Source organism: Drosophila tropicalis, unplaced genomic scaffold (genome assembly GCF_018151085.1).
Source record: "Drosophila tropicalis isolate 14030-0801.00 unplaced genomic scaffold, ASM1815108v1 contig_443, whole genome shotgun sequence".
NCBI classification, from domain to species: domain Eukaryota; kingdom Metazoa; phylum Arthropoda; class Insecta; order Diptera; family Drosophilidae; genus Drosophila; species Drosophila tropicalis.
Genome location: NW_027172907.1, coordinates 2097872 through 2112657, shown reverse-complemented (window position 1 = coordinate 2112657; position 14786 = coordinate 2097872). Strand labels below are relative to the sequence as shown.

Genomic DNA, 14786 nt, shown 5'->3' with positions numbered 1-14786 from the left:
GCTGAGATATCGAGGATTTCATAAATTTTGCCCGGTTTGTTGGCCACTTTGAAGGATTTGGGACTTGGAAAAAATTACAAGTGCAAAAAACAGGAAAAGTGCTCATAACTTGGTCATTTTAAGAACGATTGGGGTGTTCTTTGGCCAGCTTGAAGTCCTTGTTCACGCAGATCGATTGACATCTCCTGGTCCTGGAATGTCCTTCGGGTAGCTAACAAAAAGGACCTTTTCGGAAAATTGCATGTCCTGCATCCTTAGATGACCCCAACTGTTTCTGATGCGAATCTGTAGAGTTTGTTAAGGACATCTTAGGAAACCATGTCTTTTCGTCCTGCGGCAGGATTTGCGAATTTTAGAACTAAAATATTGAAAAAGGATAATATTCTCGAGCTCATATCTCCGCAGGACATGGGTCGAATTCGACAAGACACACTTTTTTGGATTCTCCAGGAGCAGGACTATCGATCTGCATGCAAGGACTTTCAATATCCTTCCATAAATATTGCTCGAATTTTTGTAAGGGGGTGAGTCAGAAAAATTGCAAAAAATCGCAAAAAAAACATAAATGTCCTTATAACTCAGTCATTTGAAGGACGATCAGAATGTCCTTTAGTCAGATCGTAGTCCTTGATGATCCGCTTATAGTGACATAAACAGATCCTGGAAAGTCCTTTAGGAAACTGAGATAAAAGGACTTTTTGGTTTGACGAAAAATGGCAAATATCTCGCGAGTCCTTTAAAGGATCAGGACGAAAGTGATGTCATGAAACTCCAACCATCAAGGTCTGTCTTTGGTGCGAAGGACATCTCGATAGTCCTGCGGGGAGCTGAGATATCGAGGATTTCATTAATTTTGCCCGGTTTGTTGGCCACTTTGAAGGATTTGGGACTTGGAAAAAATTACAAGTGCAAAAAACAGGAAAAGTGCTCATAACTTGGTCATTTTAAGAACGATTGGGGTGTTCTTTGGCCAGCTTGAAGTCCTTGTTCACGCAGATCGATTGACATCTCCTGGTCCTGGAATGTCCTTCGGGTAGCTAACAAAAAGGACCTTTTCGGAAAATTGCATGTCCTGCATCCTTAGATGACCCCAACTTTTTCTGATGCGAATCTGTAGAGTTTGTTAAGGACATCTTAGGAAACCATGTCTTTTCGTCCTGCGGCAGGATTTGCGAATTTTAGAACTAAAATATTGAAAAAGGATAATATTCTCGAGCTCATATCTCCGCAGGACATGGGTCGAATTCGACAAGACACACTTTTTGGATTCTCCAGGAGCAGGACTATCGATCTGCATGCAAGGACTTTCAATATCCTTCCATAAATATTGCTCGAATTTTTGTAAGGGGGTGAGTCAGAAAAATTGCAAAAAATCGCAAAAAAAACATAAATGTCCTTATAACTCAGTCATTTGAAGGACGATCAGAATGTCCTTTAGTCAGATCGTAGTCCTTGATGATCCGCTTATAGTGACATAAACAGATCCTGGAAAGTCCTTTAGGAAACTGAGATAAAAGGACTTTTTGGTTTGACGAAAAATGGCAAATATCTCGCGAGTCCTTTAAAGGATCAGGACGAAAGTGATGTCATGAAACTCCAACCATCAAGGTCTGTCTTTGGTGCAAAGGAAATCTCGATAGTCCTGCGGAGAGCTGAGATATCGAGGATTTCATAAATTTTGCCCGGTTTGTTGGCCACTTTGAAGGATTTGGGACTTGGAAAAAATTACAAGTGCAAAAAACAGGAAAAGTGCTCATAACTTGGTCATTTTAAGAACGATTGGGGTGTTCTTTGGCCAGCTTGAAGTCCTTGTTCACGCAGATCGATTGACATCTCCTGGTCCTGGAATGTCCTTCGGGTAGCTAACAAAAAGGACCTTTTCGGAAAATTGCATGTCCTGCATCCTTAGATGACCCCAACTTTTTCTGATGCGAATCTGTAGAGTTTGTTAAGGACATCTTAGGAAACCATGTCTTTTCGTCCTGCGGCAGGATTTGCGAATTTTAGAACTAAAATATTGAAAAAGGATAATATTCTCGAGCTCATATCTCCGCAGGACATGGGTCGAATTCGACAAGACACACTTTTTTGGATTCTCCAGGAGCAGGACTATCGATCTGCATGCAAGGACTTTCAATATCCTTCCATAAATATTGCTCGAATTTTTGTAAGGGGGTGAGTCAGAAAAATTGCAAAAAATCGCAAAAAAAACATAAATGTCCTTATAACTCAGTCATTTGAAGGACGATCAGAATGTCCTTTAGTCAGATCGTAGTCCTTGATGATCCGCTTATAGTGACATAAACAGATCCTGGAAAGTCCTTTAGGAAACTGAGATAAAAGGACTTTTTGGTTTGACGAAAAATGGCAAATATCTCGCGAGTCCTTTAAAGGATCAGGACGAAAGTGATGTCATGAAACTCCAACCATCAAGGTCTGTCTTTGGTGCAAAGGAAATCTCGATAGTCCTGCGGAGAGCTGAGATATCGAGGATTTCATTAATTTTGCCCGGTTTGTTGGCCACTTTGAAGGATTTGGGACTTGGAAAAAATTACAAGTGCAAAAAACAGGAAAAGTGCTCATAACTTGGTCATTTTAAGAACGATTGGGGTGTTCTTTGGCCAGCTTGAAGTCCTTGTCCACGCAGATCGATTGACATCTCCTGGTCCTGGAATGTCCTTCGGGTAGCTGACAAAAAGGACCTTTTCGGAAAATTGCATGTCCTGCATCCTTAGATGACCCCAACTTTTTCTGATGCGAATCTGTAGAGTTTGTTAAGGACATCCTAGGAAACCATGTCTTTTCGTCCTGCGGCAGGATTTGCGAATTTTAGAACTAAAATATTGAAAAGGGATAATATTCTCGAGCTCATATCTCCGCAGGACATGGGTCGAATTCGACAAGACACACTTTTTTGGATTCTCCAGGAGCAGGACTATCGATCTGCATGCAAGGACTTTCAATATCCTTCCATAAATATTGCTCGAATTTTTGTAAGGGGGTGAGTCAGAAAAATGGCAAAAAATCGCAAAAAAAACATAAATGTCCTTATAACTCAGTCATTTGAAGGACGATCAGAATGTCCTTTAGTCAGATCGTAGTCCTTGATGATCCGCTTATAGTGACATAAACAGATCCTGGAAAGTCCTTTAGGAAACTGAGATAAAAGGACTTTTTGGTTTGACGAAAAATGGCAAATATCTCGCGAGTCCTTTAAAGGATCAGGACGAAAGTGATGTCATGAAACTCCAACCATCAAGGTCTGTCTTTGGTGCAAAGGAAATCTCGATAGTCCTGCGGAGAGCTGAGATATCGAGGATTTCATTAATTTTGCCCGGTTTGTTGGCCACTTTGAAGGATTTGGGACTTGGAAAAAATTACAAGTGCAAAAAACAGGAAAAGTGCTCATAACTTGGTCATTTTAAGAACGATTGGGGTGTTCTTTGGCCAGCTTGAAGTCCTTGTCCACGCAGATCGATTGACATCTCCTGGTCCTGGAATGTCCTTCGGGTAGCTGACAAAAAGGACCTTTTCGGAAAATTGCATGTCCTGCATCCTTAGATGACCCCAACTTTTTCTGATGCGAATCTGTAGAGTTTGTTAAGGACATCTTAGGAAACCATGTCTTTTCGTCCTGCGGCAGGATTTGCGAATTTTAGAACTAAAATATTGAAAAAGGATAATATTCTCGAGCTCATATCTCCGCAGGACATGGGTCGAATTCGACAAGACACACTTTTTTGGATTCTCCAGGAGCAGGACTATCGATCTGCATGCAAGGACTTTCAATATCCTTCCATAAATATTGCTCGAATTTTTGTAAGGGGGTGAGTCAGAAAAATGGCAAAAAATCGCAAAAAAAACATAAATGTCCTTATAACTCAGTCATTTGAAGGACGATCAGAATGTCCTTTAGTCAGATCGTAGTCCTTGATGATCCGCTTATAGTGACATAAACAGATCCTGGAAAGTCCTTTAGGAAACTGAGATAAAAGGACTTTTTGGTTTGACGAAAAATGGCAAATATCTCGCGAGTCCTTTAAAGGATCAGGACGAAAGTGATGTCATGAAACTCCAACCATCAAGGTCTGTCTTTGGTGCAAAGGAAATCTCGATAGTCCTGCGGAGAGCTGAGATATCGAGGATTTCATAAATTTTGCCCGGTTTGTTGGCCACTTTGAAGGATTTGGGACTTGGAAAAAATTACAAGTGCAAAAAACAGGAAAAGTGCTCATAACTTGGTCATTTTAAGAACGATTGGGGTGTTCTTTGGCCAGCTTGAAGTCCTTGTCCACGCAGATCGATTGACATCTCCTGGTCCTGGAATGTCCTTCGGGTAGCTGACAAAAAGGACCTTTTCGGAAAATTGCATGTCCTGCATCCTTAGATGACCCCAACTTTTTCTGATGCGAATCTGTAGAGTTTGTTAAGGACATCTTAGGAAACCATGTCTTTTCGTCCTGCGGCAGGATTTGCGAATTTTAGAACTAAAATATTGAAAAAGGATAATATTCTCGAGCTCATATCTCCGCAGGACATGGGTCGAATTCGACAAGACACACTTTTTTGGATTCTCCAGGAGCAGGACTATCGATCTGCATGCAAGGACTTTCAATATCCTTCCATAAATATTGCTCGAATTTTTGTAAGGGGGTGAGTCAGAAAAATGGCAAAAAATCGCAAAAAAAACATAAATGTCCTTATAACTCAGTCATTTGAAGGACGATCAGAATGTCCTTTAGTCAGATCGTAGTCCTTGATGATCCGCTTATAGTGACATAAACAGATCCTGGAAAGTCCTTTAGGAAACTGAGATAAAAGGACTTTTTGGTTTGACGAAAAATGGCAAATATCTCGCGAGTCCTTTAAAGGATCAGGACGAAAGTGATGTCATGAAACTCCAACCATCAAGGTCTGTCTTTGGTGCAAAGGAAATCTCGATAGTCCTGCGGAGAGCTGAGATATCGAGGATTTCATAAATTTTGCCCGGTTTGTTGGCCACTTTGAAGGATTTGGGACTTGGAAAAAATTACAAGTGCAAAAAACAGGAAAAGTGCTCATAACTTGGTCATTTTAAGAACGATTGGGGTGTTCTTTGGCCAGCTTGAAGTCCTTGTCCACGCAGATCGATTGACATCTCCTGGTCCTGGAATGTCCTTCGGGTAGCTGACAAAAAGGACCTTTTCGGAAAATTGCATGTCCTGCATCCTTAGATGACCCCAACTTTTTCTGATGCGAATCTGTAGAGTTTGTTAAGGACATCCTAGGAAACCATGTCTTTTCGTCCTGCGGCAGGATTTGCGAATTTTAGAACTAAAATATTGAAAAAGGATAATATTCTCGAGCTCATACCTCCGCAGGACATGGGTCGAATTCGACAAGACACACTTTTTTGGATTCTCCAGGAGCAGGACTATCGATCTGCATGCAAGGACTTTCAATATCCTTCCATAAATATTGCTCGAATTTTTGTAAGGGGGTGAGTCAGAAAAATGGCAAAAAATCGCAAAAAAAAACATAAATGTCCTTATAACTCAGTCATTTGAAGGACGATCAGAATGTCCTTTAGTCAGATCGTAGTCCTTGATGATCCGCTTATAGTGACATAAACAGATCCTGGAAAGTCCTTTAGGAAACTGAGATAAAAGGACTTTTTGGTTTGACGAAAAATGGCAAATATCTCGCGAGTCCTTTAAAGGATCAGGACGAAAGTGATGTCATGAAACTCCAACCATCAAGGTCTGTCTTTGGTGCAAAGGAAATCTCGATAGTCCTGCGGAGAGCTGAGATATCGAGGATTTCATAAATTTTGCCCGGTTTGTTGGCCACTTTGAAGGATTTGGGACTTGGAAAAAATTACAAGTGCAAAAAACAGGAAAAGTGCTCATAACTTGGTCATTTTAAGAACGATTGGGGTGTTCTTTGGCCAGCTTGAAGTCCTTGTTCACGCAGATCGATTGACATCTCCTGGTCCTGGAATGTCCTTCGGGTAGCTAACAAAAAGGACCTTTTCGGAAAATTGCATGTCCTGCATCCTTAGATGACCCCAACTTTTTCTGATGCGAATCTGTAGAGTTTGTTAAGGACATCTTAGGAAACCATGTCTTTTCGTCCTGCGGCAGGATTTGCGAATTTTAGAACTAAAATATTGAAAAAGGATAATATTCTCGAGCTCATATCTCCGCAGGACATGGGTCGAATTCGACAAGACACACTTTTTTGGATTCTCCAGGAGCAGGACTATCGACCTGCATGCAAGGACTTTCAATATCCTTCCATAAATATTGCTCGAATTTTTGTAAGGGGGTGAGTCAGAAAAATTGCAAAAAATCGCAAAAAAAAACATAAATGTCCTTATAACTCAGTCATTTGAAGGACGATCAGAATGTCCTTTAGTCAGATCGTAGTCCTTGATGATCCGCTTATAGTGACATAAACAGATCCTGGAAAGTCCTTTAGGAAATTGAGATAAAAGGACTTTTTGGTTTGACGAAAAATGGCAAATATCTCGCGAGTCCTTTAAAGGATCAGGACGAAAGTGATGTCATGAAACTCCAACCATCAAGGTCTGTCTTTGGTGCAAAGGAAATCTCGATAGTCCTGCGGAGAGCTGAGATATCGAGGATTTCATAAATTTTGCCCGGTTTGTTGGCCACTTTGAAGGATTTGGGACTTGGAAAAAATTACAAGTGCAAAAAACAGGAAAAGTGCTCATAACTTGGTCATTTTAAGAACGATTGGGGTGTTCTTTGGCCAGCTTGAAGTCCTTGTTCACGCAGATCGATTGACATCTCCTGGTCCTGGAATGTCCTTCGGGTAGCTAACAAAAAGGACCTTTTCGGAAAATTGCATGTCCTGCATCCTTAGATGACCCCAACTGTTTCTGATGCGAATCTGTAGAGTTTGTTAAGGACATCTTAGGAAACCATGTCTTTTCGTCCTGCGGCAGGATTTGCGAATTTTAGAACTAAAATATTGAAAAAGGATAATATTCTCGAGCTCATATCTCCGCAGGACATGGGTCGAATTCGACAAGACACACTTTTTGGATTCTCCAGGAGCAGGACTATCGATCTGCATGCAAGGACTTTCAATATCCTTCCATAAATATTGCTCGAATTTTTGTAAGGGGGTGAGTCAGAAAAATGGCAAAAAATCGCAAAAAAAAACATAAATGTCCTTATAACTCAGTCATTTGAAGGACGATCAGAATGTCCTTTAGTCAGATCGTAGTCCTTGATGATCCGCTTATAGTGACATAAACAGATCCTGGAAAGTCCTTTAGGAAACTGAGATAAAAGGACTTTTTGGTTTGACGAAAAATGGCAAATATCTCGCGAGTCCTTTAAAGGATCAGGACGAAAGTGATGTCATGAAACTCCAACCATCAAGGTCTGTCTTTGGTGCAAAGGAAATCTCGATAGTCCTGCGGAGAGCTGAGATATCGAGGATTTCATAAATTTTGCCCGGTTTGTTGGCCACTTTGAAGGATTTGGGACTTGGAAAAAATTACAAGTGCAAAAAACAGGAAAAGTGCTCATAACTTGGTCATTTTAAGAACGATTGGGGTGTTCTTTGGCCAGCTTGAAGTCCTTGTTCACGCAGATCGATTGACATCTCCTGGTCCTGGAATGTCCTTCGGGTAGCTAACAAAAAGGACCTTTTCGGAAAATTGCATGTCCTGCATCCTTAGATGACCCCAACTTTTTCTGATGCGAATCTGTAGAGTTTGTTAAGGACATCTTAGGAAACCATGTCTTTTCGTCCTGCGGCAGGATTTGCGAATTTTAGAACTAAAATATTGAAAAAGGATAATATTCTCGAGCTCATATCTCCGCAGGACATGGGTCGAATTCGACAAGACACACTTTTTTGGATTCTCCAGGAGCAGGACTATCGACCTGCATGCAAGGACTTTCAATATCCTTCCATAAATATTGCTCGAATTTTTGTAAGGGGGTGAGTCAGAAAAATTGCAAAAAATCGCAAAAAAAACATAAATGTCCTTATAACTCAGTCATTTGAAGGACGATCAGAATGTCCTTTAGTCAGATCGTAGTCCTTGATGATCCGCTTATAGTGACATAAACAGATCCTGGAAAGTCCTTTAGGAAACTGAGATAAAAGGACTTTTTGGTTTGACGAAAAATGGCAAATATCTCGCGAGTCCTTTAAAGGATCAGGACGAAAGTGATGTCATGAAACTCCAACCATCAAGGTCTGTCTTTGGTGCAAAGGAAATCTCGATAGTCCTGCGGAGAGCTGAGATATCGAGGATTTCATAAATTTTGCCCGGTTTGTTGGCCACTTTGAAGGATTTGGGACTTGGAAAAAATTACAAGTGCAAAAAACAGGAAAAGTGCTCATAACTTGGTCATTTTAAGAACGATTGGGGTGTTCTTTGGCCAGCTTGAAGTCCTTGTTCACGCAGATCGATTGACATCTCCTGGTCCTGGAATGTCCTTCGGGTAGCTAACAAAAAGGACCTTTTCGGAAAATTGCATGTCCTGCATCCTTAGATGACCCCAACTGTTTCTGATGCGAATCTGTAGAGTTTGTTAAGGACATCTTAGGAAACCATGTCTTTTCGTCCTGCGGCAGGATTTGCGAATTTTAGAACTAAAATATTGAAAAAGGATAATATTCTCGAGCTCATATCTCCGCAGGACATGGGTCGAATTCGACAAGACACACTTTTTTGGATTCTCCAGGAGCAGGACTATCGATCTGCATGCAAGGACTTTCAATATCCTTCCATAAATATTGCTCGAATTTTTGTAAGGGGGTGAGTCAGAAAAATTGCAAAAAATCGCAAAAAAAACATAAATGTCCTTATAACTCAGTCATTTGAAGGACGATCAGAATGTCCTTTAGTCAGATCGTAGTCCTTGATGATCCGCTTATAGTGACATAAACAGATCCTGGAAAGTCCTTTAGGAAACTGAGATAAAAGGACTTTTTGGTTTGACGAAAAATGGCAAATATCTCGCGAGTCCTTTAAAGGATCAGGACGAAAGTGATGTCATGAAACTCCAACCATCAAGGTCTGTCTTTGGTGCGAAGGACATCTCGATAGTCCTGCGGGGAGCTGAGATATCGAGGATTTCATTAATTTTGCCCGGTTTGTTGGCCACTTTGAAGGATTTGGGACTTGGAAAAAATTACAAGTGCAAAAAACAGGAAAAGTGCTCATAACTTGGTCATTTTAAGAACGATTGGGGTGTTCTTTGGCCAGCTTGAAGTCCTTGTTCACGCAGATCGATTGACATCTCCTGGTCCTGGAATGTCCTTCGGGTAGCTAACAAAAAGGACCTTTTCGGAAAATTGCATGTCCTGCATCCTTAGATGACCCCAACTTTTTCTGATGCGAATCTGTAGAGTTTGTTAAGGACATCTTAGGAAACCATGTCTTTTCGTCCTGCGGCAGGATTTGCGAATTTTAGAACTAAAATATTGAAAAAGGATAATATTCTCGAGCTCATATCTCCGCAGGACATGGGTCGAATTCGACAAGACACACTTTTTTGGATTCTCCAGGAGCAGGACTATCGATCTGCATGCAAGGACTTTCAATATCCTTCCATAAATATTGCTCGAATTTTTGTAAGGGGGTGAGTCAGAAAAATTGCAAAAAATCGCAAAAAAAACATAAATGTCCTTATAACTCAGTCATTTGAAGGACGATCAGAATGTCCTTTAGTCAGATCGTAGTCCTTGATGATCCGCTTATAGTGACATAAACAGATCCTGGAAAGTCCTTTAGGAAACTGAGATAAAAGGACTTTTTGGTTTGACGAAAAATGGCAAATATCTCGCGAGTCCTTTAAAGGATCAGGACGAAAGTGATGTCATGAAACTCCAACCATCAAGGTCTGTCTTTGGTGCAAAGGAAATCTCGATAGTCCTGCGGAGAGCTGAGATATCGAGGATTTCATTAATTTTGCCCGGTTTGTTGGCCACTTTGAAGGATTTGGGACTTGGAAAAAATTACAAGTGCAAAAAACAGGAAAAGTGCTCATAACTTGGTCACTTTAAGAACGATTGGGGTGTTCTTTGGCCAGCTTGAAGTCCTTGTCCACGCAGATCGATTGACATCTCCTGGTCCTGGAATGTCCTTCGGGTAGCTGACAAAAAGGACCTTTTCGGAAAATTGCATGTCCTGCATCCTTAGATGACCCCAACTTTTTCTGATGCGAATCTGTAGAGTTTGTTAAGGACATCCTAGGAAACCATGTCTTTTCGTCCTGCGGCAGGATTTGCGAATTTTAGAACTAAAATATTGAAAAGGGATAATATTCTCGAGCTCATATCTCCGCAGGACATGGGTCGAATTCGACAAGACACACTTTTTTGGATTCTCCAGGAGCAGGACTATCGATCTGCATGCAAGGACTTTCAATATCCTTCCATAAATATTGCTCGAATTTTTGTAAGGGGGTGAGTCAGAAAAATGGCAAAAAATCGCAAAAAAAACATAAATGTCCTTATAACTCAGTCATTTGAAGGACGATCAGAATGTCCTTTAGTCAGATCGTAGTCCTTGATGATCCGCTTATAGTGACATAAACAGATCCTGGAAAGTCCTTTAGGAAACTGAGATAAAAGGACTTTTTGGTTTGACGAAAAATGGCAAATATCTCGCGAGTCCTTTAAAGGATCAGGACGAAAGTGATGTCATGAAACTCCAACCATCAAGGTCTGTCTTTGGTGCAAAGGAAATCTCGATAGTCCTGCGGAGAGCTGAGATATCGAGGATTTCATTAATTTTGCCCGGTTTGTTGGCCACTTTGAAGGATTTGGGACTTGGAAAAAATTACAAGTGCAAAAAACAGGAAAAGTGCTCATAACTTGGTCATTTTAAGAACGATTGGGGTGTTCTTTGGCCAGCTTGAAGTCCTTGTCCACGCAGATCGATTGACATCTCCTGGTCCTGGAATGTCCTTCGGGTAGCTGACAAAAAGGACCTTTTCGGAAAATTGCATGTCCTGCATCCTTAGATGACCCCAACTTTTTCTGATGCGAATCTGTAGAGTTTGTTAAGGACATCTTAGGAAACCATGTCTTTTCGTCCTGCGGCAGGATTTGCGAATTTTAGAACTAAAATATTGAAAAAGGATAATATTCTCGAGCTCATATCTCCGCAGGACATGGGTCGAATTCGACAAGACACACTTTTTTGGATTCTCCAGGAGCAGGACTATCGATCTGCATGCAAGGACTTTCAATATCCTTCCATAAATATTGCTCGAATTTTTGTAAGGGGGTGAGTCAGAAAAATGGCAAAAAATCGCAAAAAAAACATAAATGTCCTTATAACTCAGTCATTTGAAGGACGATCAGAATGTCCTTTAGTCAGATCGTAGTCCTTGATGATCCGCTTATAGTGACATAAACAGATCCTGGAAAGTCCTTTAGGAAACTGAGATAAAAGGACTTTTTGGTTTGACGAAAAATGGCAAATATCTCGCGAGTCCTTTAAAGGATCAGGACGAAAGTGATGTCATGAAACTCCAACCATCAAGGTCTGTCTTTGGTGCAAAGGAAATCTCGATAGTCCTGCGGAGAGCTGAGATATCGAGGATTTCATAAATTTTGCCCGGTTTGTTGGCCACTTTGAAGGATTTGGGACTTGGAAAAAATTACAAGTGCAAAAAACAGGAAAAGTGCTCATAACTTGGTCATTTTAAGAACGATTGGGGTGTTCTTTGGCCAGCTTGAAGTCCTTGTCCACGCAGATCGATTGACATCTCCTGGTCCTGGAATGTCCTTCGGGTAGCTGACAAAAAGGACCTTTTCGGAAAATTGCATGTCCTGCATCCTTAGATGACCCCAACTTTTTCTGATGCGAATCTGTAGAGTTTGTTAAGGACATCTTAGGAAACCATGTCTTTTCGTCCTGCGGCAGGATTTGCGAATTTTAGAACTAAAATATTGAAAAAGGATAATATTCTCGAGCTCATATCTCCGCAGGACATGGGTCGAATTCGACAAGACACACTTTTTTGGATTCTCCAGGAGCAGGACTATCGATCTGCATGCAAGGACTTTCAATATCCTTCCATAAATATTGCTCGAATTTTTGTAAGGGGGTGAGTCAGAAAAATGGCAAAAAATCGCAAAAAAAACATAAATGTCCTTATAACTCAGTCATTTGAAGGACGATCAGAATGTCCTTTGGTCAGATCGTAGTCCTTGATGATCCGCTTATAGTGACATAAACAGATCCTGGAAAGTCCTTTAGGAAACTGAGATAAAAGGACTTTTTGGTTTGACGAAAAATGGCAAATATCTCGCGAGTCCTTTAAAGGATCAGGACGAAAGTGATGTCATGAAACTCCAACCATCAAGGTCTGTCTTTGGTGCAAAGGAAATCTCGATAGTCCTGCGGAGAGCTGAGATATCGAGGATTTCATAAATTTTGCCCGGTTTGTTGGCCACTTTGAAGGATTTGGGACTTGGAAAAAATTACAAGTGCAAAAAACAGGAAAAGTGCTCATAACTTGGTCATTTTAAGAACGATTGGGGTGTTCTTTGGCCAGCTTGAAGTCCTTGTCCACGCAGATCGATTGACATCTCCTGGTCCTGGAATGTCCTTCGGGTAGCTGACAAAAAGGACCTTTTCGGAAAATTGCATGTCCTGCATCCTTAGATGACCCCAACTTTTTCTGATGCCGATCTGAAAAGTTCGTTAAGGACATCCTAGGAAACCATGTTTTATTGTCTTGCCTCAGGATTTGCAAATTTAAGAGCTTAAATATTAAGAAAGGATAATATTCTCGAGCTAATACCTCCGCAGGACATGGGTCGAATTCGACAGAACACTCTTTATCAATTATTTTTCCCAATTAATCCGGAATTTAATATATTTTACAATGGCATTTGCACAGTAAATTTCAAAATCATCTGAAATTTGGCCAATTCTCGGAATAATCTGAGGAAAATAGAAAGATTTCGATGCCAAGCACTTTTACAAGCAAGTTGACAAAGTTAAGCTGTTTAAACACTTGACATTTACAATCGTTTGACAACACAAATTTATCAGAATAATTTGTTTATCCAAATAAGTAAACACTGAAATTGTTTTCTGAATTCTGTATAAATACAGAGCGATCTCAGCGAATTAAATCAGAACACTCAACGAGCTCAACCCAATCAATCGAACAGAGAATTCCTTTTGTATCCTTCTAATTAAAAATGAAGTTCTTGATCGTCTTTGCCCTTATTGCTTTGTCCATTCAATTGGCTGCTTCGGCATCTTCGACTAGTAGTACAACTACAACTACAACGACAACAACAACCACCGATGCAACTACTACAACAACAACCTCCTCATCGGCAACAACAACGACAACGGACAAAACGACGCACAAGAAGAAATGCTGGAAGGGCAACAATTGGTGCCACACTCGTAGACCGAAGAGGAAGTGTCGCCATCCCAAGACATGCCACAAAACTATCGTCATAGTGCGCCGCAGGAAGAATTAAAAATTAAACATGTGTGAAGATTAACTTTCAGAATTAAATCATCCATACTTATTTTTTTTTATTACCTAAGTTAACACTTTAAATAAATTACCTTATTGATTCAATGTTATTTCTTTTTATTGCATAAATACTAGGAAATGGCCCTTTTTTCATCTTAATTTCATCCTGAGGATCTTATAGAATAGAATACAAATTATATTTATTTATACAATTTAATTATTTGTGGTTCGAAAGGCTTAAAGTTATGAGGGGGGAAAGGAACATGACCCAAAAAAAATCATAGCTATATTTGGATGAAATTCGGAATGAAAACTTTTAATTAATGCAAACAGCACATATGTATGTATATACATAATATGTATGTCAGAATTATGCCGTGGAATCAAACTTATTAATTTGAGAAAATAGTTTTTCGATATCGAAAATTCAAAAAAAATAATAAAAAAAAAAAAAGGAAGAAAGATCGTGGAGCTCCACCCTGCCTAAGGTATGTATGTTTCATATATGTATGTACATATACAAGCCCTGAAATCAGTTCACGATTTTAAACCTGGTCCTTAGACATCTTAATTAACTGCTGTCTGAATATAAGCATAATCCAATAGCTAATGCTATGAATTTTGTTTAGTATGTAGTGAGAGCTACAAAAAAGTTTCGTGTTCTCGATTTGTATATCAGGATCATGTTCATGATTTCAAGAAGCCCCAAGGAAACTCATTTTCCAATGACAAAAATATATTTCATGCATCTTCAGCAGAAGTTACACAATATTAATTTAAAACTTAACCTTCACAACTACATATATCAGGCTAAGGTGTGCACAATATGAAGCTGTTTAAATATATACTTACTTTTGTCAACACAAACTAATTGAGACAACACAGAATTCCGAATTCTGTATAAATACAGAGCGATCTCAGCGAAGTAAATCAGAACACTCATCGAGCTCAATCCAATCAATCGAACAGAGAATTCCTTTTGTATCCTTCTAATTAAAAATGAAGTTCTTGATCGTCTTTGCCCTTATTGCTTTGTCCATTCAATTGGCTGCTTCGGCATCTTCGACTAGTACTTCAACTACAACTACAACGACAACAACAACCACTGATGCAACTACTACAACAACAACCTCCTCATCGGCAACAACAACGACGACGGACAAAACGACGCACAAGAAGAAATGCTGGAAGGGCAACAATTGGTGCCATACTCGTAGACCGAAGAGGAAGTGTCGCCATCCCAAGACATGCCACAAAACTATCGTCATAGTGCGCCGCAGGAAGAACTAAATGCTACCAATT

At 40.1% G+C, this 14786-nt stretch overlaps 2 protein-coding genes across 2 annotated transcripts; both read left to right on the top strand.

Annotated features, from left to right (window-relative positions):
* The first annotated feature begins 13153 nt into the window (after positions 1-13153).
* LOC137574264 (protein new-glue 3-like) lies at positions 13154-13485 on the top strand. The gene has a single exon (XM_068286475.1). The coding sequence runs from the start codon at positions 13195-13197 to the stop codon at positions 13483-13485; it is 291 nt and encodes a 96-aa protein (XP_068142576.1). The 5' UTR covers positions 13154-13194.
* Positions 13486-14483: 998 nt separating this feature from the next.
* On the top strand, positions 14484-14774 carry LOC137574279 (protein new-glue 3-like). The gene has a single exon (XM_068286513.1). It carries the CDS (start codon positions 14484-14486, stop codon positions 14772-14774), a length of 291 nt encoding a protein of 96 aa, XP_068142614.1.
* Positions 14775-14786: the final 12 nt, after the last annotated feature.

What these genes read in the sequence shown, in the direction of transcription:
- LOC137574264 (XM_068286475.1), top strand. Translation starts at nt 13,195, where the DNA reads ATGAAGTTCTTGATCGTCTTTGCCCTTATTGCTTTGTCCATTCAATTG.
- LOC137574279 (XM_068286513.1), top strand. Translation starts at nt 14,484, where the DNA reads ATGAAGTTCTTGATCGTCTTTGCCCTTATTGCTTTGTCCATTCAATTG.